Raw genomic sequence first — 24,644 nt, forward strand, 5'->3', positions numbered from 1 at the left:
GACCTGCGTCTCTGGAACGACATGAACCCTGCTGGCCTGGGGCTCAACCGCTCACTCACCAGAGCCACTCAACCCCACACAAAAAGAGGGAGAAATCTCCCTGCTGTGGATGGTCTAATCAACTACACTCGTCTTCAAAAACTAACAATGAGATTAGACTTAATCATGGCCTTTAATGTGCATTTACTTTTCCATACATAATTCATGAGCTAATGCCTGAGCCGTTGCATAATTATTGACATGGTTGCAACACATGTACAATTTTTGTTGTTGAAAAACGGCGGCTCTTGCAAACATCTGCATCTCAAAAGTCATAAAATCGCACATGGTAAAATAGTCTATATACCAAAAGACCAGTTGTGAAACAAACATGAAAATGGAAACAAGGTAATATAATTAAGGCTAAATATTGTTGTCTATTACCTTTGTATAGCTAAGTCAATAAGAGGAGCATGCAATCAACGTAACATTGTCACAATTTTACATTAAACAACAAAAGCAATCAACTCAAAACAAATGTGTGTGCTGTTCATCACCACAAATTAGAACCATGTAATGTAGGTTTTTCACGTAGTAAATTATATGGCTTTGTGCAATTGTTCACCGTCTGTAAAATCACAGATGCAATTGTTTTTGCAAAATAATATACCAATAACTGTCATGCCAAAAATTAGTGAGATTCTGCTCTACATGCACGATTTCTTTCATGCCAGATTGTGCTAATTGTACATCTTCCTAAAAAAAATATCAGAGGTCTTTCATAGTATGTACACACCCATCACCCTACTTCATATAAGGTATATGTGCACATTTTCTACATTTCCTTTCATATAAGAATATTGTCCATTAATAAATTAGGGATAGTAGAAGGACTTCAGGGAGGGAAACAAAGGTGGCATAAGTTTAAAATATTTTGCCTGCTCTATGTAAAGCGATCTGAATTCATCTTTCTGAGTTTGGGTGGCAGGTGTCCGTCCATCCGGCCCCCTCCTCCCCCAGCCAGTCGCTGAAGTTTGGGAGGTAAGTCCGCCACGGACTTACTCATGGGCTCCGTGCTGATCTTGGAGGTCTTACCCATCAGCTTATCGTCATAGACGCCTGGAACAGAGCTGATTCGCTGCAGCTTCATGGGCAGGTCTCCAAAGCTGTAAGTCATCTCCGAGGTGGTGGAGCTCATCCTCAGTAGCTTCTTGGGCAGGTTCTCCCGCCCTGTGATCTTCTGGAGCTTGGCGGACAGCTTGTTGGTGCTGTCATTGTCCTCCAGGCAGTTCAGAGAGCTGTGCTTGTCCCCACTGTTGCACATGAGGGGCGAGGAGAGGAGCAGAGCCTCCTCCTTCTCCTTCACGCTGTGTGGAGTGGAGAAAACCTCGAATGTAGCGTGGAACTGAGAGTAGTCCACCTTAAAGAAGCCTTCCTCCAAGGAGATAACCGGGAAGAAGCGGTGTCCCCACAGAACCTCATCCTCGGTGTAAGATGTCCTCGCTTGGCAGGTCATCCCTGTCAAAAAGAAGCACACAAAAAAACATTCAAAAAAGACCAACCATTGAGTGGATGAATGGTCAGATTTCTTCTTATAACTTCATTGTGAGGCCTCAAAAACTCTTGGCACGGACTTTGTCAGAGGTGAAGATGAAATGTTTCATGACTCTAGTCAACAACAAAGCCCTGATTTAATTAGATTATTGGCGTTGTTCCATAATAATCAACAAAACACTGTTTACCAGGATTCTTTCCATTTCCCATCACAAAGCAAACAATATTGCCTCAATGAATAAATACTTCATTTATTAAAAAGCCAGCTGCCTAATTACAAAAACATTTATATTTCTTAGTTTCCAAATGTGATGTTTATGAGTAATTTCCTGTCTAAAATTGAAAGATAATTCACTGTTATTTGTCGAATGTGTTTTATAAGAAAGGATATTTATTCCTTTTATAAAGGATTACATTCTGAAATTCCTATGAATAAGGAACTGTCAATGCACCTTTGATATTAAAAGTGGATATCAATATAGATATAAGCAATTTGTTTAAGAAATTTTCAGAATTAACAGGAATTATATTTATAGTGTCAACAACTTTAATGCGGCAACAAATGGGTCAAGTTGGACTAATTATTGGGGCTCTAATATAATGTATATAAAAACGGATATGAATAGATCGGTCCGTCATTACCGATACCCGGTCCAGCTATTTCGGTCGCTATCCGCCGGATATCTTTAACCGCCCGACCCACCAACAGAGCGATGCTACAGAACTGTTCAAAACACACATCACCTCTCATGCTGCTTAACAGTTCATCCACTCCTTCAGCATGGCCACTGAAGATAGAGGATTAAGATAATATAATTGCTGGAACCCACAAGAGGTGCTGGCTGTCCGCTCGCTGCAGGCAAAGGCTTCAGGATCTTTTCTTTTGAGCTTTCTGACCCAAGAAAGGAAACCCCAATTCAATCAAAAACACAAAAAGCTACATGAAGTATCCATTACATTGCATTGTTCAGCAGGAGAGAAGCCCAAGTGAGTCTGACAGTTTAGTTAAAAGCTTTAAATTCTTTAATTTGCCAACTACAAATATATGTCTAGGATATAGATATCCTATATTACATTTTCTGGGTGTGTGTGCCTACCCGTTAAGTATGCTCTGCAAACTCTGCACAAAAAAATAAAATGATACACTTAAAGAATATGTTTCCTCAGAAGGGACTCTGAATTAAATCCCTTCTTTAAAACTCCCCTCACATCTTCGGAAACAAATTAATGCAATTATCAAAATCATGAGCTTTTAAAAAATGATTAAATGATTTGGAAAAAAGTTATTGGATGCTTATTACTGATTACTCATCACCACTATTCTGTAGCTGCTAGCTGCCTGTGCATTATATCATACTGCATTGCTCACAGCAAAGCCCTATCCACCTTGGCATAGTTCATATTCTGATGAAAACACAACTTTAATTTCTTGCTAAAAGTGAGCATAGCAAATCTATAATTAGGTTCATATCTTGGACAAAACCCTAAATTGGTTTCATCAGTCCCAAAAGCCTTTATTTTAACAGAGCGGAATGGCCGAGGGCACTCTTGTTAAGACTTGTTGAAATCCATTAGGAATACAGTGACGGCAGTAGCTTATTATCAAATGTTTTAATTTCCAGCTAAATATTGTTCTGGCAGCGACAGTTGGGTCCAAATTAGGATGAAGCGCTCGCTCACAGTGAGACACCGCTGCAGATTGTGAGGATGTCATTATCAAAACTGGAGGCATCTGTGGTTCCACCCTATTCCCAAGGTCATAAAATAATTCACTGATAACAGCTCGGTACACAAACGCAGATGTGCAAGAGACTGCACATCAAGTGCGTTCTGGGTATTCACAGTATTACTTCTGCACTATTGCTTTGCACTCCTAGATCCTTTGGGCATATGGAAGTGTGTGGCAGTGAGTAAAGCGAGCAGGGCTAATGAGAACTTTAGGGCCAAAGCGATTGGGACTCAAGTGTGAATGGAAATTGTCTTGCATTGTGAGCCTTTTAAACCGCCTGCAGCCAAAACATAGTCACCATGTGTTCATCAACAGGTAACAGTCAGGGATTCTGATGTAAAGTGCTCTGTATTTTGGTTTTAAAACAGCTACTTAACCACGACCAGAAGTCAGCCAGACTTGCTTTATTGAATAGCACAGTCAATGCTGCAATGTTAACTGGACCTCCATACCGCAGACACAGGGCTAGAACGTCAATAGCTACTTTGCTGGTGCATGATAAGGAAAAAGGTTGGAACAAGTGAAATGAAATGATGCCTGAGGCAAGAGGTTGCTACAGTAATACACAAGACCCAAATAGCTTCATCTTGGATGTATTAATACTGCTCTGTTGTTCCTGCCGATGGTGTAGGAGTTACTGTAGGACCTGCGTCTCTGGAACGACATGAACCCTGCTGGCCTGGGGCTCAACCGCTCACTCACCAGAGCCACTCAACCCCACACAAAAAGAGGGAGAAATCTCCCTGCTGTGGATGGTCTAATCAACTACACTCGTCTTCAAAAACTAACAATGAGATTAGACTTAATCATGGCCTTTAATGTGCATTTACTTTTCCATACATAATTCATGAGCTAATGCCTGAGCCGTTGCATAATTATTGACATGGTTGCAACACATGTACAATTTTTGTTGTTGAAAAACGGCGGCTCTGCAAACATCTGCATCTATATGGCCTGCAGTATAGCAGACACAGCAACAATAGTGAACTGTGTGACTTAACTTTCACTCAGGCCATGGCACAACTCGAAACTTGATAGAAATATACTCATTATGTGGAAAACATGTTAGTTAGAGACCTTGCGATCAAACGGAGTGCAGTTTTACAGCTAAAAATAGCACAAAACATTCAAACCAGATTCATATATTTTCTCCACTCGCTGAATGTAAATCCTAAAAATAAGAATCCAGTCAAATGAGAATACCCAAATCGGTGTGTATTTTGTGTTACTGGCAAAAGCTTATGTAACTCAAAAAAACACGCCTGCCCAGGACTCAGTGTTTCTATGGAAACAAAACTGTAGGAATGTGTGCATGTGACAGCCATAAACCTCTTCACTGCTGAGTTTGGTCACAAGTAACAGTGACAAAACAGAACAAAAGTCTCTCTCTGAGAACACGACATCCAAACTCAACTCAAAATGAATTTTCCATTTAGGGGTAAATCATTCATGTGGCTCCAGAGTCAGACCAAACTGGTTTTACTGTCTCTGAAACGTGACCTTTTATGACACACAAGAGGTACATCACACTCTGGCTTCTCATCAGCAAAGCACAGAATGATTTTCTCCCTTGTCCTCTTTGATATTGTTTTACCTCTGTGTCATCTTCATGGCACCACATCCAATTCCATGTGGTCATTGTGTCAAACGCACACACAGTAAGGGAGAAACAACATGACCGTCCTATCTCTGCTGCTGTTTGCTGCTGGAAACATGTAACCCTAGATGAGCTGTGCAGTGTTTTCAGAGTCACTTATAGGTGTTGGCATCAGCCATTAACATACAGTATGTCAGGAAAGTTAAATCCAAACAAGCACAAAAATAAAGGAATTTATTTTCTGGACACGCTTGTTACACTCCGTGGGTGCACCTAGATATATCTTTGTTTTAGATCTTTTGTAATAAGAGTTTGTCTTGCTCAAATCGTACAAGGAACACTGCGGTAACGATGTCTCCGTCTTTAACCAATCGACTATCAGGAAACTCCACACCCGGCTAAATCCAAAATAAGAACAACACATGACATCATTACTGACGTCAAATTCTTACAAAACATGTCTTGCTGTTTTTAATTGTCTTTTGAGACAATTATCTGCTATTATTATAGCTGTATTGGCTTTAATCCTTTAGTTTCTATTCAAAATTACAAATTACAAAAATAACATTATTCAGCAATCATTTTGACAATCAAATAATCTATGATTGTGTAACCAAAATGCAAAACAAAGGCCATTTTCATCTACTGCTTCTCTTTTTATTATACTTTGGTAAATTATGTTTTTGGGTATTGCTTGTTGTGCTTGTTGGAGAAAAAACTATTTGAACGTTTTACACCTGATGTTCGTCGAGAAGAACAATTCTCAGTAAATGGTAATCTGTTTCCCTCTGTGACTAAGTATGAAGCAAAACAAATAAATCCCAAATCAATGGAGTGGCCCTTCTCAGTGATGCACAATAGGTATTTAAAGTCCCTAAAAACAAAAAGATAATAATTACTGTCAGGTAAAAATACTGCATTAAAAAATTACATAAAGCTTTTCTGATTAATAATTTGAAAAAAATAGTTCATAAAATGTGTAATGTCGAAGGGTCACTTGTCGGAACAAACCACATAAAAAGGCTGTCTCTGCAGCTCCCCGCAGCTCTTCGGAGCATTTATTTTGCAATTTTCAACAATTTAACGGTTATGATTCACTCTCATCTTTCACATCAGTATTTTCCAGCAGCAGCAGGAGTGAAACACCTCTGACACACCCTGTGTTTGTAGGATTCACAGAAAGGAGGGGCTACGCCCCAAAGGAAGTGGTATGTTTGGTTAAGTCTGGTTATGCCTGGTTATGCAAAGAATGGAGAGATGTCGATAGTTATTTCTTGTATTTCGAGTTCGCTCGTTCACACTGTCGCTCACTGGAGACAGTTATTCCCTTTCCTTTGCCTCAAGTAAACCTAAATGTAAGCAGTTAACAATCATGAACAACGACCGATAGCCACATTCTGTAACTACCTGGACTTACAAGTTCACTACGTGCGTCATTACTTTGAGTTAACCTCATTGGCTGTATTCCTGGCTGTCGTTGACAAGAGACTTTACATGGCAGAGTGAGAAAGCCAGCGCAGCAGCCTCCCCAAGATACTAGTGCCTGGGGATTATATCATTAGGTATGATGATAGGCTATTGGATTGTAATTTGAAAGAGGAGGAAGACATACAAACCAGAACGCACGCACATATCTAGCATGTTAGAGTTAAAAATAACGCGTCCATGTTTGAATCAATAGTTTAATTTAATGACATCACAAAACAAAAAGCTTCCCTAAAATAGGCCTAACGATGCCTCTGTTGTACACACACACACACACAAACACACCAACACACACACACAAATACATATATAAATATATATATATATATATTTGTTCTGTCTTCTCAAGAGTTGCTGGAGACCTCTTGACCGTAACAAAGTTAAAAGAAAGTAAATAGTGGACTTCGATTCCCCGGGTGGCCCAAAACACAACTATGATAGATTGCTAATGTTGCTCGAAGCCTGCTAGACTTTTTTTAGCCACCTAACAACTTTATACGGGCTAGATATGTCAATGTTGTGTTTACAGCTTGCACGTCCGCTATAGAAAATCCAATCCAATCCAATCCAACAACAGCACAATTCGAAAATAAATACTGAAAATGAATATTACAAAACTGCGAATAATGTTACATATCATGAGCTGCTCCATGACATCTCCATCTATTTTATTCATAAAAGTATACCTTCAGCTTAAAGGTTGGGTGGTCGGACTGACTGGCCAATGCAAATCTTAATCCTACACAGTGTGAAATCCCATCAAAAGTCCCTCATGGCTGAAGTTCACCAGGCAGTTTACTGCTTTCATGCTGTATGCAATAACCATGTGACAGCATGAGGGGCATTAGATTAATCCTCTGCTGAATCCACAAATTTGAAACAGATGTATAAGAAGAAGAAGAAAGCATCCCATTGATGGAAACTTCAGAGAGGAAATAACATGGGAGAGCAAAGAAGAAACGTGTTCTGCTTCAATGTGTGAAATTGTTCTGCCATCTCCGCATCAATCATGTTTTTAAATGAAATCTCCAGGCATAATCACAATATGAAAATCAAATGTTGTTGTTTCTCCTCAGTGAATGAAGTGGACTTTGGGAACACATCACTAAGATGGGATGTCTGTCTGGAGATTAGAGTGCTCTATCTGCACTGTACAGTGTTATGCAAGACTGTTATAGGACTTCTATCTGATTCCATTATGGACTGAAAAAAGACAAAGAGGCAGGAAGTGTCAAAAATACATTTTGAGATCAAGATACCCATAAGCCATCTCAGCTTGAGACTGTAAATAAATGGACTTTCCTTTGATAACACAGAGCTGTTTGCTTCTCAGGTCCAACAACGTGAAGCAGCCGTGCAGTCAGCAGAGTGACAGCGGAGATAAAATGGGTTCTTTGGGGGTTGCAATAGAAAAGCACTGTAGACTCTGAGGCAGCCTGTCAGTGTTTCTCGATAGTAGCTATAAAAGAACCTAGCCTAAGTGGTATTGACTGTCTCTCATCTAAAAGAAGCTCATCCAGGTTGTAGAAGCATCATATCCATTTGGTTCCTGGCTAAATCCAATTCTCAGCTGGAGATCTTCACTTGACATAGTGAGGACGGAGAAACGTCTCGGGCCAGGCATGAGAGCAGAGATCTATTTATTGCTGCTCTGTCACACCATCCTCAAACTATTGTCTTAAATTGGTGTTATGATATGATTCAACAACTGAAGGAACCAAGCAAGTTATACTCAAAATTAAGCTTTAGTCAAATGACTTCTCTAGAAGTGGACATAAAAGAGTATTTTGTTTCAGAATCACAAATATCCTCCGCCTGTCTCTCTTTCTGTCTGCCTCTTATTCTCTCACCAATTCACCCGACACACACACACATACATACATACATGTATGCACGCAAGCACACAAGTACACAAGCACACTCAACATCATAGTGCTGTCAGCAAAGTCCCCTGAGAGTCTATCACACTGTGGAAACAGCTTAAGTGTTGTGTATGAGAAGACTGCATGCAAAAAGATGCAAAGCCTGTGAATCTGGATGCTGCACATACAGAGCACCGCCACACCATCCAAGATTCATCCTGCTCTCAATATCGGGCACTCGCTGCGGCCAATGTCTTTGTTGCATTGCTGGATTGTGAGGAGCAGCAATTCATTCCAGAAAATGATTCTGTTCTTCACATTGCAAAACAGGAAGCAGAATACCTCTTTGGTGTCGTTCTAGGATCGGTGTAACGACATGTTAAGCTGCTGCACTGACTGCGGTACTGTAAAGCTGAAGGAGAGCAGAAAATAAGGTTGCCGGGGGTGTGTGTGTGTGGTGGGGGGGGGGGTGTTGAGCTTACTGAAGAGAGGAATATTCAATTCACCAGTCTAAATAATGTGGTTCTTAGTAGTTTGGCTTTTTACAACTGACTCGTTACCCTGTTCAATATAATGTTAACAAAGGACAGAGCAATACCAATAACAGGGTTAAAAAAAATCACATTTTCATACAGATACTGCTATTGTGGTGACAAGTCCTGTCGGATAATCTGTTTCTATGGTGACCACCATCAAATGGTAAAGTGTAGAGAAATCCACAAGCATTCAGTGAACTTTTATTTTTTAGAGTTGTACTTTTTCAAAGTCCCCTCCCTCTGTTAAATACTGCTTCCCAATGTGGTCCATTTGTGAAGATGGCGTGTTTGCTGCTCTGATGCTTATTCCACATACAGCACCGGCTGAGCAATGAGAGCAAGGAGGAAGCTGGTGGAGGGAAAAGGCAGGGGAAGTGCACTGCTGTGGGGGAGGGGAGAGCCTGGATGCTGAGGGAAATGCTTGAGTGTGGAGGCTGTTGGAAAGGGAAGGGAACGGAACAGGGGCTGCCAACCATCTCCACACTAGGTGGGATGTCAGGCAGGCTAGAGGAACATATGGCAGCCGGTCATTAACTCAGCCAAGAGAGCACATATTACCAAGTGAAGACAATCTACTGCTGAAAGGGAACCAGTTGAGCAGCAATTGATGGATTTCCTTGAGGCCAAACGCCCACAATTGTACATATAGCAAAAAATCCTTACTTTCTCCTCATTTCGTAATGATTGCAGAGATGATCATACAAATATTTTCTCTCTATAAAACAGACTGAGTCAGTGAGAGCCCTAATCTCATATTTATCTCAAGTATTAATTCTACTTAGGTCTTAAGTCATGAAGATGAGATAATGGGGGGGGGGGGGGTCCGAGAGGAGGGTCTTGTTAGAAGACGGTCTTAACCCTTGTGTTGCCTTAGGGTCATTTTGACCCGAATCAATATTACACCCTCCCCCCGCTTTAGGATTAATTTGACCCCATTCAATGTTTAATGTCGGTGTTCTTTCGGTAGTCAACAAACAAACATAAAGTGCCTCACACTTAAACTTGGAAAACAATATTAATTCTAATAATTTTCTGGAGGTTTTAATTGCTGGCGTCAAATTGAACCCAACGGGTAAAATATGTTAGTAAATATAAAGGTAACAGGAGGGTGAAACATTGAATCGGGTCAAAATGACCCAAAGGCGGGGGGAGGGTGTAATATTGATTCGGGTCAAAATGACCCTAAGGCAACACAAGGGTTAAGAACAACATGTTCATGCGACTCTGTTTTTAGGCCGCATGATTGATTCACCTGGACTTAAGAGCCGGTCGCAGCCCAACCAATCAATGCTGCCAGTAACCAACACTGCTAGTGCATCACAACCTTCCTCGTGACCTCGGAGGCAAGTGGAGCCACAATGTGATCTCAATTATGGCCATGTTACACTTTGCCCCGAGTGTTCGTCCTCATTCTAGACAAGGGTTAATACCGAGGTCTCCGGTTTGTGTTCTTGATTACCAAAACAGCATAGGGCGCACGTCTTCTAAAATAGAGACAACAAGGACCAAGTCAATTTCATCTAACTGTTCTCAGTGTGATAGGAAGGCTGAGGTATTATTGGTGAATGCATTTCAGGTGATTTGGTCATAACGGTTCATCCCAGGTCTGCCACCACACCTCCCTGCTGGTGATTTATTGCCATCCAACACAGACTTGACAAATCCCTAAAGACATAATTACCTTGGTCCCCCTTGGGAAGCCAGCACAGTTCATCTAAAAGGGATAATGAATCCAGGATGTCATAGCTGGTTCGCTACAAGGCCCATTATGTGGAGTTCATTCCCAGTGCAATTATTGTATGTACAATAGACATAAGAGGAAAATCTCACAAATGAGTTCCTAGAATACCCGTTTGTTTATCTGAAATTAGTAAAGCTAATTTTAGTCTTATTCAAAGCAGCATGGACGCTCCAGCAAACAGGGCGGCTCGTGTGTAGAGGGTAGTGAGTTGTTCAGCAGATGCCAATATATAATGTAATCAAATCGAACTGTTTTTTTGTGAAGCTAAAGATCAGTAAAATATTCAAGGCAGGTAGCTGAAAAACGGCATGTGGCTTCCAGACAATTTTGAGTTGAAAAAAAATAATAATCTCCGCCCGCGACACTGTAATTTTCTCTATCGCGCCAGATTACAGCAGAAGTAATTTAAGGTCCTTTTCTTAGAGAACAAATCTTTGTTCTTTTATTAAACTAAACAGCCGTCTGTTATTGATCGTATATAACGAGCAGCATGTCACTCTGTCTCTACGTGTCGCGTTAACACTTCTCGGCTCTCTCGCGCGCAGCCCGAGCTCCGGCAGCGGCGCGTGTGCGAGCAAAGACAAAGAAAAAGTCACTTGCACCCCCTCCCCCCCCCCCCCCCCCTGGCTCTTCCAGTCAAAAAGCTTCCTGACCCCTGACTCAGACTGAATTATGGTCAGTTTCTCCAGAGGATAGCACGGTCCTGGCTCATATCCGGGGTTCACTTGCGCCACGGTTTACTTCAGCTCTGGAGCTCCTGACGTCTGGCGACCCCAGGCCTCCGGGGCGAAGACCTCTTACTCATATGATTGAAACTATTGGGCCTCCGGCACGTTAGAAAGTTCTCCATTTTCATTTCAATTACCGCTGCTGCTGATGAAACACAGATCGGGCCATGACATAGACTGCTCTACTAATCGGGGGCAATAGACCTTTCAAATTAATTATGCTGACAGGGCAATTATTAAACTTAATTTCATTTCTTAATAGGCCTATACACTTTATGTGTATTTGTTGCACAATTGTCGGTACAATTATTGTTACTTAATTGAAGATTTGATGATTGTCATATAACAACGTTTATGTAGGTCAGGTAATTACTTTTTCATTGAGCTGAACTGAGTGGCAAGAGTCTCTTTAATTACTTTAAAAAAATAAAGAATGAATATATTTGATCGTATATTAGTCACACATAAAATTTGCTAATCTATGTCTGGATCCATTAATTTGGCGATTAACGCTTAAAAAAATTTTTAACGCAATTAACGCACGATTAACACTTTGTTTACTTCGTGTTGCAAGTTTTTGCACTCTTCTGAGTCAAACCGCTGCACTCCGCCTCCTTCTCCTGCTCCTCGATATTCACAGAGAAACAGAGGATATTCACAGCGGAAGAGGTGACTTTCTTTCGGTGCTCCATGGAAGGTGCAGTGATTTTCTCGCGCGCCGCCGACACGGGCACGCGGAGACGTCTGCGGCGAGACGGAGAGCCGAGAAAGAGTGAGCGTCGAGACAGAATGACATGCTGCTGTAGAGACGATCAACAACAGACGTTTAGTTTAATAAAAGAACAAAGACGTCTTGAAGAAAAGAACCTTACGTTACTTCTGCTGTAATCTGGCGCTATAGAGACAATTACAGGGATTAATCGCAATTAATGAATTTCAACAACAAAAAATGTAATCGATTGACAGCCCTAATAAAAAAATATATATATATTTTTCCCTAAAACCTGAATACTATTGACAGCCCTAATAAAAAAATATATATATATTTTTCCTAAAAGAGTGGCACAATGACAAATACTAAGCATACAGGTAGGCAATTAATTATTCAAAGCTGTTCTCTCTCGTCAATACTGCATTTGTCCACACATGAATAAACATCACCAGTGGATCCAGTCTATATGTAACCAACCCCCTGCCACCCACACTCGTTTTAAAATGAGCAGATAGCTATTATTTTGTATTCCATAACACTGTCTTGTAGCAGTATGAAAAAGAGTGGGCTGACAAAAATCTTTCAAAATAATCAAAATCAACACAAAACTTTATTGAAGAGAAGAAACTTTTTCATATGTTTTCCACCATTTGCCTCATAACCGAATCAAGAGATGAAGTGGGACGATGTGTTTTGTGTGCATCGCACATTCAACGGAAAGTCATTTAGAAACATGGGGATTATGTGTTAGCTCGGTAAGCAGCGAGCGTTTGCCTCCGGTACAAATGTGCTCTGTCACCAAAAGAGGGAAAACAATTAACAAGACGGCAGATTTTAGCATGAAGTTAACTTCCTAAAAAATCAACGAAGCAAAAAGAAAACATGTTTAATATGACTTATTTGCAGCGTATTATATTCATATACGTATATTATAATGTATACTTAGATTATACTATATACTTATATTATAATATATACTTATAGTATACTATATACTTATATTATAATATATACTTAGAGTATACAGACTACTTATATTATTACATGTCTAAATATGACTTTTTTGCGTGTTGTGCATTTCACAGCATTTCACAGCACATGTAATGATCACACTGCACATATGTGCATGTTAAGTAACATCTTTTTGAAGAGAAAAGAGTTTTGTGTTGATTATGGTTTATCCTCAGGAATTATTGCTTTTCGTAGCTGATGAGTACATTTAAAAACACTTTGCAGAGCTGGTGAGGATCTGCGACCACGTGAGACCCCAAACACCATACAGAACGTCAGGGATAGACGGATGTGCTGACAACCCTCTTTCTGTTGAATGAATGACTGAGTTCCTCATAAAATAAATCATCAGCTTGTCTATGTGTGTTGGTTATTATTTCTTGAAGCTGAAAACGGCCTGGTTTTAAATGATTAAATACACATTGGATTAGATCGTCAGCATACGGTAACTGCAGCATTCAGACAGGAGTGTCGTGGTGTAACTGCATCATGTACAAATCCGACACTGAAAATCATTACACTGATTAGTTTCATGGATGGAGGAACCTAAACGTCTGTTGCTGGCAGCTACCGTTTATTTTGGGTTCCCAGGAATCAGCTCCACTAATGAACAGATTGCCTCTGGCTTGGTGTTTAATCCTTTGCAGCGTTGAACAGCATTACTGGTGGAGATGGGACACTTATCTAAACTTCAATGTATTTTAAGATGGAATGTCGTAGTTCAGAATCTGCTGATGAGTCAAAGTCAGGTCTGTTGTTGTACAATGAAAGAGACCCTGCAAATCTATCAAGATGTTACTATATAAAAATGTGCTTGTGAAATATTGTTCACATGTTCATGATAAACATGATATATTTAGAAGAAGCCCTTTGGTAGGTAGAACCAATTAAGTGCATTTTTCCATCTACCTGCACATTTTTAATTTGTACATAAAATAGTGGAACTTCCCCCCCAAAAAATATTTAGTATGTCTTAACAAGTCATAATAGGTCAAATGCAGTATGACCAAAATACCAAGATGTATGCATCCGGTCACTTTTTGCAGTATTCAGCGTACTTTTCTGGCTATTCCATCCCATTGAGACGAGAAATAAACTGTGCAGATTTTGAATAATGACAGTTTTAAGACAATTTAAAATATATATTATTGATAATACTATTATTTATTATTATGATGGTATTCTCTGATATAAACATGATGCTTGACTCTTAGTCGGCTGCCTCGGTCTCACAGCCCCTAAACAGCCTCCAGTTAGCCCCACTGTGCTCTGCTCCTCCACTATAAGAACCACACAGTCTGTGGGCCCGACTCGCTTGCTGGCTAGCAACCAACCCCTGCAGGCGAGCATCCCCCTGCTTCCCATGAAACTCATGTGTGAGGCGTTCGCAACTCCGATAACACTGAGACAATACTACAATTCACCATCATCATTTTTCGTGGAACTGCAAATATTCCAAATCCAAACAGTTTATTTCTCGCCTCAAAAATGATCAGAAGTGAATTTGAAGAAGAGAAAAACAACTACGTCATTCAGAGCAACACAAACGTGCACTGCCGAGTCACTCCTCTCCAGCCTCGTTCTAAGCACCGGTAAGCGATCAGAGGCAGACCTTCCTGCAAGGCATGATGGGTAGAACGTAACATCGCAGAGCAGAAGGAATCGAGAAGCTGAGACGGATCGAATACTGACATGTAACATCTTGGCTTTTCTTTGACTTCTCTTTTCTTTCCTTGTTATGTCAAGAGCAAATGGTCTGTGAAATAGAAGCCTCTGGTTAAAGTGTTTTGTACCTTGTTACGTAGTACCTCCACTTTTGCTCAAATAAACTGGAGTTGGCAATATGTTTTTCGATAATGTCGGTGTTACATTCATGGGAATCGTGTTACTGGGGTAGTACGGATGAATTGTGAACGCGCAGTACACAGTACAGTAGGTTGATAAAAAGCATAGTTTGGTCGCTGTTAAAAATAATCAGCATATTAACCACATTTTAATACATACCATATAATAATTAAAAGAGGGAATATTGAGTTTGTTTAGCAAACACTACAAGAGACCAGATGTTACTGCTCTGCGGACTCTGTCATAATGCACAAACATATTGTCCAACCATAAAATATAGTATCTAGGGTTTATTAAGTGTCTAACAATGCAGCATAATCTTGTCTTAATCATTATCATTCTATTTTAACATAGTTATCCCTCATTTTATTTGCTTTGTGTGTGTTTCATTTGTGAGTCTCTGTGTTGCATGTCTTGTTAGTACTTGGCAATGTCTAAGAGTCTCCTGAATGATAATACGATGTATATTAATATTGTCACTCTATTCATTGTTTATGCACCTATTGTAAAGCATCAATATTGTATAAACCTATTTTTTGTTTTGTAACATCTGCCTCTTGGGACAACAGATGGAAAATAGCCTCTTGGTTAACTCTGGTGCATTTCCTGAAATGTTTTTATTAATGTGGACTGCCCCCAAATAAACCAAAGTAAGTAGGCATTTCATTTTGTCACACAATTAAATTTCTTTTACAAATTGTATTGATCACCAGTTTTCACCGGGCTGCAGTCATTACTTGTTATTCACTCTGGGCGTGTTCAATTCCTCTTGTGTTGTCCAAACATTTGCCTGCAATGCACAAATAATTCAGGAGTTACTCAGCTTGGTGTTATTGTGCTGAGATTCAAATCAACAACGTAACACACACAGGGCCGTACATGCATATGTGCTCTAGAGCCGAGGACGCTGTTGTAACTCTATACTTTATGGGGAGTGATGTGCTTTGTGTTGCATTTATTGATTATTATTATGTCAGATAATTTCCCTAGTGCTGCAAATGTGTTACGACCGGCCTCTTGTTTGTGCCTTACTTTCTTACAGCTATTGTGTTTTGCAGGGCGAGCAGTCGGAAGTACAGCAGAGTGCAGTACAGTGCATTCATTGCAATGTAATGTAAAGCCAATTCCTCCACAGCCGCACAACATCTTCTGTAAGAAAACCAAACTCGATACCGCAAAGCCACAACTGGCATTACTCCAGACCTCCGACATGTCTTATTCGGATGGTGCATCTCACTCAGGTGGTGATCGAAAACACATTAGGCTCCTCTTCACAAGGAATAAGAAATAGCTCTCGCTTTTTTTATACAATGTAGAGGTCACATCGAAATGGAATAATTCTAAACACATGCTGTTCCGAGATGCATGAAGAGAACTTCAGTCAGTCCAAAATAGTATATATAATAAATGCAGGACAAAAGGTCGCTGTGTCCAAAAGAGTCCACTGCCCTGTGTTATTATCTAGGAGAATGGACGCAGAGACAGTGATTGTGTAGCTTTAATATGTCGTGGAAAATACTTTCTCTTGTGTTCCAGACAACGGTTTTCCACAGATAACAAAAAACAATAACAACAACAACCTAGATCTGGGGAGTTGGGCAGCTTCTTCGCTAGTAAACACCAAGCCTCATAAATATTTAATCTTCTTCTTTCTCGGCTGTAACACCTGTTCTGGCAGACACTTCTTGCTGCAGTAACGCCTTCGTTTGCTTTTCATATTTCAGAAGAGAGACTCCTTAATAGCAAGCCTTGTTGTCAACAGAGCAATTTAATTTAACGTTCAGCATTGCATGTTTGCCTGTTTTATTACTGAACTTGTGTTATGATTTCTATACCATAGGAATAAATAAAAAAATAAGTTTAGGTGCAGTGCTGCAATCCTGAATACTCAAGGAGAGGTTGCCATGGAAACAGAGTTACAGTGTCCCGGAATGAAAGCGTCTGAGGATTTAGACTTTCACTGTACATCATTTTTTAACCATAGATTTTTTTTACATCAGCCTTTTCCACCGACGTCACATCACCACAACTGCCTATGAAATGTCTATGATGTACAACTGTGAGCATAAATTTCCCAAACCAAAACGTTGCATCAAAACTGAGATTGTGACTATTATAAATGATATGCGGTCATGTGCTTCTGTGACAGTCACTGCCACACAGAAAATACTTGATGATATATCAAAGATAGTTTAGTCACATTGCCACAATGAATATTTCCATACCTTAAAACCAAAGCAACCTCGACACAATAGCAATTTTTCAACTGCTCTCGTTAAAAAAATTACTTTGAAACTATATGTTTACTGGTAATTAATTGGATTAATAGATAATCAACTAAGAGAAAAGAAGAAAGACAGAAATATACATCAGGTGTTTAAACTGACTGCACTCATACTCCATATTATTACTCATTGACATATATAAGCACCATACTTATGTCATATCTCATCAGATCTACATTAAAGCTTCTGTCAGACTGAAGAATCTCAAGAATGCAGTTGGGATATGTCTCAACTGCAGAATGACTGACTGAAAGAGGCACTAAATGATGAAATCTATCTATTAGGAGCGAAAGATCTTTGCTATTTTTTTGCTAATTGCGGTCCTCTGCGTCAGTCTCCCTGTCACATGCTGTTTTTACTTAACCAACCACTTACAACTGCTCCTCCGTTCATGCAAGAATCCTAAAGGAGCTCTCCCCACACTGTGTCAGCTGTGTCAAATAAACGGTTGAATTCAAAATGACCACAGTGGAGAATTTTACTCTGGGCATTACTCATCTTGTGGAATTGGAGTTCCCTAATTCCACAGGGCCCTTACAAAGCAAATTATTATCCCCTCAGAGAAAAGCAGCTACGAGGTAAATGCTGCACCGCCACAAAGGTGGAGGGGTGGAATGTGTTTGAGAAAAGAAAATGTACATAGCCTAACTTTGACCCTGCTGGAGTTTTAAATGGTTCCATAACTCACATATTGGCTTAAATCTTGGCTCTACTTCCTCCAAAACCCAGAAGCTGTTTAACGCATGATTAAAAACTGGTTCAGTTAATACTTGCAACATTAAAAGAATCATCTATCATGTATGATATTCACCTCTTGTGTCTCTGTATGTGTGCCACAGAAAAAAAATCTATAAAATGCAATAAACGGGTCAACAGTGTGTCCATTTGGAAGTATTAACACCGATGATGGAGCTTGAAATTATCCATGAGATGTGTTGCAGAAATCGAAATTGCAGCACCTCAAAACATTGTAAGGAGAACATCGTCAGCTTAGGCTGCCGCCACAACATGCAGCCAAACAAGCTCTCATTTTGAACAGGAGGCCGATATAATGCACGTTTGCTTGTACTCACCTGTTGTCTCTACTATTCCTTCCAGAATCACCACAATTTCAAACTGATCTGTTTGCATGGACCTCTGGGAGAGGTCGTAGAAGGGGCTTTTGGTGTCAATCACATGGCAGATCGTGAGTGGGGAGACGAGGAAGAGCTGGTCTGCCCCAGTGTTGAAACCCACGTCCAGCTCCAACTGATCCAGTGGAAGAAACTCGCCCTCGGGCGTCTGGCGAGACTAAGGAAGCGTACAGGAAAAGACAGAGATGGAGATGTTGAGTGGGGGAGGAAAGGGGGAAGACAGACTTATCTACAGCATATCAGAGCCTTTGTTGGAGATGTTCACATGCATATGCAATCAGAGCAATCACTCAGCATATCAGAAAAATGGCTATAAATGTCTTAATTGAAAGTCAAGAAAATCCAAATTAGGATGTGATTTAATGTAAATACATGCATAAAATGTGTAATTTGTGTAAAAACTAAATCAAATCCACTGGTTAAAATGTCTTGTTTTCTCTGAATTCATCTGCCTTATAACCTGCTGTTTCAGCACATGTAAATTATGAATTATAAAACCATTTTAAGAATTCACAAAGATGGATATGGTTACAGTGTTTATTGGGGAAAACTGAGTTTATACTTACACTACCGTTCAAAAGTTTGGGGTCATCCAGACAATTTCGTGTCTTCCATGAAAACTCACTTTTATTTATCAAATGAATTGAAAATTGAGTAGAAAATATAGTCAAGACATTGACAAGGTTAGAAATAATGATTAATATTTGAAGTATTAATTTTGTTCTTCAAACTTCAAGCTCAAAGGAAGGCCAGTTGTATAGCTTGTATCACCAGCATAACTGTTTTCAGCTGTGCTAACATAATTGCACAAGGGTTTTCTAATCATCCATTAGTCTTCTAAGGCGATTAGCAAACACAATGTACCATTAGAACACTGGAGTGATAGTTGATGGAAATGAGCCTCTATACACCTATGGAGATATTTCATTAGAAACCAGACGTTTCCACCTAGAACAGTCATTTACCACATTAACAATGTATAGTGTGTATTTTTGATTAATGTTATCTTTATTGAAAAAACAGTGCTTTTCTTTGAAAAATAAAGACATTTCTAAGTGACCCCAAACTTTTGAATGGTAAAGTACCTTAAATTTTATAGAAGCCTGCATTTAATTTCCTATATTATTCCACAATATTGTTACAGAATAATTGGTGGATATTTGCATTGTAGAACATTTAAAAGTGTATATATATTTAGAAAGGACTTTTGTGAAGCCAGCAGCTGGACAGCATAGCAATCCATGATGTTCTCTTAATATGGAACATCAGCACATGTATACAAGTATTAACACATTAAAACAGTGAGCATATGAAGAACGTGGTCTTCAGAGGTCTGATGTAGGTACAGAAAGGCCTCTTGGCAAACTTGATGGATTTCCCCCATCCTTTTTTTAAAAATATGCCTTGGTGACTTCTGGTCTATTTATATTTATTTGCAAATTTGCAGTCATGGCGTAATGTTAAGATGCAGGCCGTTCAGCATCAGTTTAAAAAAAGAAGCATGGACATAGACATGATAAACAAAGGGAACAGAAGAAAAACAGTCGATGCATCCCGACGAGAAGTAGCATCACTTACTTTCAGTATTTTGCAGCGGATCTGTGCGGAGACCATGTGGCTGTTACGCAGGTTGCCAACCCTGAACATGAGAGTTAGTCTTCCATCTCGCATAGAAATCACTGCGTGTTCACTGAACATCAACGTCTCGGCCCTTTTCTTGGGCTGAGACATCTTGATAAACATGCAGCCGATCAAAAAGGCATCGACAATTGATCCGAGGATCGACTGGAAAAGAAAGAGAATGATCCCCTCGGGGCATTTGTCTGTGATGTATCTGTAACCATATCCTATCGTGGCCTCGGTCTCTATGAAGAAGAGAAAGGCGGAAGGAAAGTTATAGACATTGGCCACACATGGAGTGTACTTGTCATTGTGCACTCTGTTGAGGTCTCCTCTGATGTACGCGATGCACCACCACATGGATGCCATGAAGAGCCACGCAACGGTGTAGGTGAGGATGAAGATAAATAGATTCCAGCGCCATTTCAAATCTACTAGTGTTGTGAATAAGTCTGAGAGGTATCTACTGGTTTCACCAGCCAGGTTCCCATGCTGGACGTTACATCGCCCGTTCTTGTCCACGAAGCGTTGCCTCTTCCTCTTTTTCTCCGGGGGAGGCTGGCTGAATCCAGACCCGCTTGATGAGGTGGTCACTACCTGATAATCGTCCCCAAATTTCTTTCGAAGTACAGACATACTACGATGACAGCAGCGAAAGAAATCACGAAGGATTCAGTGATCTAAAAAAAAGTCTGTGTTGTAGTTGCTGCAGTCGTTAATGCCCGTGCGCAATGTCTCCTCTTTGGAAATGAGGCAATGAAAGTGTTCCTGTCTTCGCCCCCAGTTAGTCTTGCACCGTCCTCTTCCGCCACACGCTACTGTTGCTACACTCTACAGCCATGAAATTTCAATAATGGACGAGTAGTTCACAAACCCCGAAGATTTGCCATGTGAAAAAAAATTGCGACCCACAGGATGATGTATCCAAACGCGCCAGTCACCGTCCAGGTTTTCAATAGCTGCGTCGTGGATTACTCATCGCCCGTGAAGGTTGGGGCTATATCGACCTGTTCAAAACTGTACTCACAGAGTAAGTTGTCATGCAAAAGTTCAAAATCCTTCCACGGCCCCAAAAACACCAATATCTCCGCGTAATTAGACGCTGGAAATGGTTTCCAGGATGACACGTCTCTGTGGGCACTTGCGTCTGTGTTGGATATGATTCGGTTTCCAGCCCTTCCTTTGAAATCTGTATGCATGTGATATGAGTTGCATCAAAGCATATGCATGTACAAAATGACGAGATGGAGAAAGAAAATCACTGTCCCACTGTCGTCATTTTTGGATGCGCGCATCGACGCTGATTAACAGGCTCTTTTCGGGCACCTATTCCCTTCTCTCAGAGAAATGTCGACTGGATTCTCATGGTTCAGCAGCAGAGATCCACCACACGCTCTTTTTGGCCGCTGAGATGTCTCTTTCCCGTCGATTTCCCTGCGCGGCTCCTGCGCACTTCCACAGCTCCAGTGATGCGCTCACTGTTGCCTGGTGAAACTACAAAGACAGATAATCTGGAGGAGGAGGAGGAGGAGAAGAAGGAGGGAAGAGGGTTCGCCTCATTTGACTGGTTATTTTTTTCCAAGTGATCAAATATGAGGAAAACAGCAGCGGGATGACTTTCAAATATAATAATCTCACTAAACGCCACGTTCAGCCTTTGGCAATAAAATGAACACAATCTGTATTGTATAATTAAATAGGTGAATATGTTTATACAAATATGAGAAATAAATAGCACCACTTCACTGCTTTATCTCTATCGTTTTAAGGTAATAGTGAAAACATTTTCTGCATCTGCAGTGGACATTTACAAATGCGCCTTGTTTACCGGTTGTTCTTCTGGGTCACCCGCGCTAACAGGCATTGATGACCCCTCTTCCATCTCATGGGTGGCTGCACCCACCTTATCCAGTGTGCTACACACAAGAGATCTCAACAGAGTGAAAAGTGCTGCAACCAACCAGGATTCACTGGTCAGAATTCACTCTTTGTATTACTCAGATCATGGTCACAGAGGAATACACCCACACCATAGTTACCCGCAGGCTTGCTGCCTCTCAAACACACATGAGGCAGGACCAACCACATAGCAGCACCTCTCTCACACACACAGAGTAGCTCCTGGCACCCCTCTAACTTTCTCTTTACGTTTACACTTAATATTGTGCTGTTGTGTGCGGCACTAAATCAGCATGTGTCCCTGTTAAAAGCACAAATTATCACTCAATCAAGAAGTCAAAAGCGTTGAAATTCACATGTCATGTTGTATTCATATCATGTCAGACAGTTTCAGCTGGAGACAAGGAGAAAGCAGCGAAGCAGTTATGGGATCCATTTAGATAATTTTAACTTAAGAAAGAGTTAAACTTAATAGATAAATGAATGAATAAGCTTTCCAATTAACCTCCTTAATTCAGAATCAAGCATTTATACGTTACCTGCACCACACAAAACTCCATGTGAATATGAAGCGTAGCTGTTTTTTACTCTCTGCTGTCATATCTGTTAATCTTCTATATGCAGTGACATACTGTATATGTCTAGAGCAGTTCGTTGATTTTATTATTTAACTATTTTTGGATCCAGTTTTTCATTTCACAGGGATCAATATGTTGTCGAGTCAGCCCGGTTCCAAGAGAAATCCACCTCTCCTATTATCCTGCAACTCCCTGTGGTTTACCGCATGATATTCCACGTTGAGTCTGAGCTCAGAGTGCCCCATTGTATAAATGGTAGTGTCTAGAAACAGCACTAAGGCCTGACATAACCGTTTCCAAATGACCAATCGCATGGCAGCGCAGTGAAACACTGATGTGCCTCTGAATGTTGCCTGCTAGCTCCGTGGCCCAGCCCCCTCGAGGGAGCCAGACAGGAAAGGATTTCCCCGTCAGTCACCGGGCCATCATAATGGCCAGGTGAACATTAGTGACAGCTTCTGCAGAACCTTTATAATGAGTGCCGAGGAACACAGGTCAGCCACTGCATCCTGGCCCTCATTAGAAGGAAAAGGCTGCTCGCATATCTGCGAAGCGAAAATAAGGCCATTAGTTTGAACTGTCCAAGAGTCAGCTCGTCATTACCAGCTAGAATTGTTTTAATTGCTGCATTTAGATAACGCAATTAATTTCAGGATACAGTGGATCGTGTTGAGACACAATATGTCTGAATTACAGTCTCGTGTCCTTGAGTTTTAAAACCCATGTAAACTTCACGTCAAAGTATTTCTCCATTTCATGACTAATGACTAATAATGCAAAATTCTAAGTTTACAACAAATATCTATAGGTCCTATTCATTAAGTCTTAAACAGTCCAAATCCGAGATATTTTACTAATTTGCAGGACTGTTTGTGTGTGATGACAAACAATCCACCAATTCAGATTAAAATGTTGCTAAATCCAGATCGGTGCAGATGACTGAACATCGAGTGACGTAGCATAAAATCACTCTTGTGAAGTGGATTCAGGAAACATGTGTTTCAGGGCCTTTAAGTGATACAGTAAATTGTTTGTAACATGGTTACAAAAATGGATTATTGTCACGCAGAATAATTCTTTCTTTTTAAACCGAGGCATTTTCACGTGTTACAAAATTATAAGATCAAATTTTAATGTGAATTCAGTTGAGGTGCAGTGATAATCCCAGAGACCATAACACAACATGTCTCTAGAATGACCATGCCCAAGGGAGCGTATAGACACCTTTATTTCTACAATAATTCAAACACTCCCAAACCGCACAGGAACACTTCTGTAATTGAGCTCAACACGCAGGCTTTGTCACTGACAGCTAAATACGAGAAAGAGGTCGAGGTCCGGGCTTGTTTTTGTCACACACCAAGAGGCAGCTGATGTGTGACACTGTGCACTAAATTGGAATGTGACGATTACTTCTTATCTAATAGCGGCTGGGTTTGGAAGAGTTGTACATTTAGCTTCTACAAATCAATCATTCTCATAAAATGACGCTTTTCTTCAAAACTATTGACCAGTGTTGTGTATGTTGTTGGCATCTCTTGCACCAGCACATGACAAACTTTAGGTGATTAATGATCAGAAATACGTTGATGATTCTCTGTAAACCATTTCTTAAAAATAGCCCGGGAAAACCTGATGGGCGGGTGAGGATGGGATTGATTTATTAATCTAATCAGACCAATGTAGGACACCAGATGCATTTGTCCTCCTCTCCGAATCAGCTCGAATAGCACTTGAGGTCATCCTCAGAGAAGATCAGCCAATCACTTCAGACAATCTTCTGTAATTTTCCATCTTCCTTTATAATCTCCACAATCAGATTCAGAGCAGGGAAACCATCTCAGCTTTGATGTTGCTGTGATGGATCTGTCCTTCTGCCCCAAAAGACAAATGTACAACTCCCTAAAATGTCTCTGTAATCTTATTTTGCTGCTACATTATTGATTTTTTAAATTTTCAACAAACAATCTTCCTCCATTTGAAAGACATGCACTAAGATTTCGCCTCGCAAAGATGATTTTTTAACGGGAGGATGCTGAAGCACTGACACACTCTCCTCCATGCTTGGCATGTATTGTGAAGCCATGTGGTGGATAAGAAGAGCAGCATCTCTAAACCAGTGCTTTTTCGGGGGGACAGCAATTGGATCAAAATATGGAGCCTCCAGGGGACATATGAAATTGTCAGCATCTTGTGGTAATCAAAGGACATTACAGCTGTTAGTGAGCAATTGTGAAAGAAGCAGCCGTATTTAACTACAAACTGAACCCTCACTGAAGGCAACTCTGCATCTGATAATGACAGCCACACATAGTCATGTCAGATGAGGAATTATTCTAGACACAATCCT

The 24,644-nt window shown here is 40.4% G+C and overlaps 1 protein-coding gene across 1 annotated transcript; it reads right to left on the bottom strand.

Annotated features, from left to right (window-relative positions):
• Positions 1–385: 385 nt before the first annotated feature.
• Positions 386–20,453, bottom strand: LOC130204437 (G protein-activated inward rectifier potassium channel 1-like). Its single transcript, XM_056431180.1, has 3 exons — positions 19,776–20,453; positions 18,138–18,354; positions 386–1,497 (listed from the first exon to the last, which is right to left on the bottom strand). Exons 1-3 carry the CDS (start codon positions 20,451–20,453, stop codon positions 923–925), a joined length of 1,470 nt encoding a protein of 489 aa, XP_056287155.1. The 3' UTR covers positions 386–922.
• Positions 20,454–24,644: the final 4,191 nt, after the last annotated feature.

This window comes from Pseudoliparis swirei, chromosome 2 (genome assembly GCF_029220125.1).
Source record: "Pseudoliparis swirei isolate HS2019 ecotype Mariana Trench chromosome 2, NWPU_hadal_v1, whole genome shotgun sequence".
Classification (NCBI taxonomy): Eukaryota; Metazoa; Chordata; class Actinopteri; order Perciformes; family Liparidae; genus Pseudoliparis; species Pseudoliparis swirei.

What these genes read in the sequence shown, in the direction of transcription:
- LOC130204437 (XM_056431180.1), bottom strand. Translation starts at nt 20,453, where the DNA reads ATGTCTGTACTTCGAAAGAAATTTGGGGACGATTATCAGGTAGTGACC. An exon ending in TCCGCTGCAAAATACTGAAA is followed by an intron (nt 18,355 to 19,775) that starts GTAAGTGATGCT and finishes ACGCTTCCTTAG; the next exon opens with TCTCGCCAGACGCCCGAGGG. An exon ending in AGGAATAGTAGAGACAACAG is followed by an intron (nt 1,498 to 18,137) that starts GTGAGTACAAGC and finishes TCTTTTTGACAG; the next exon opens with GGATGACCTGCCAAGCGAGG.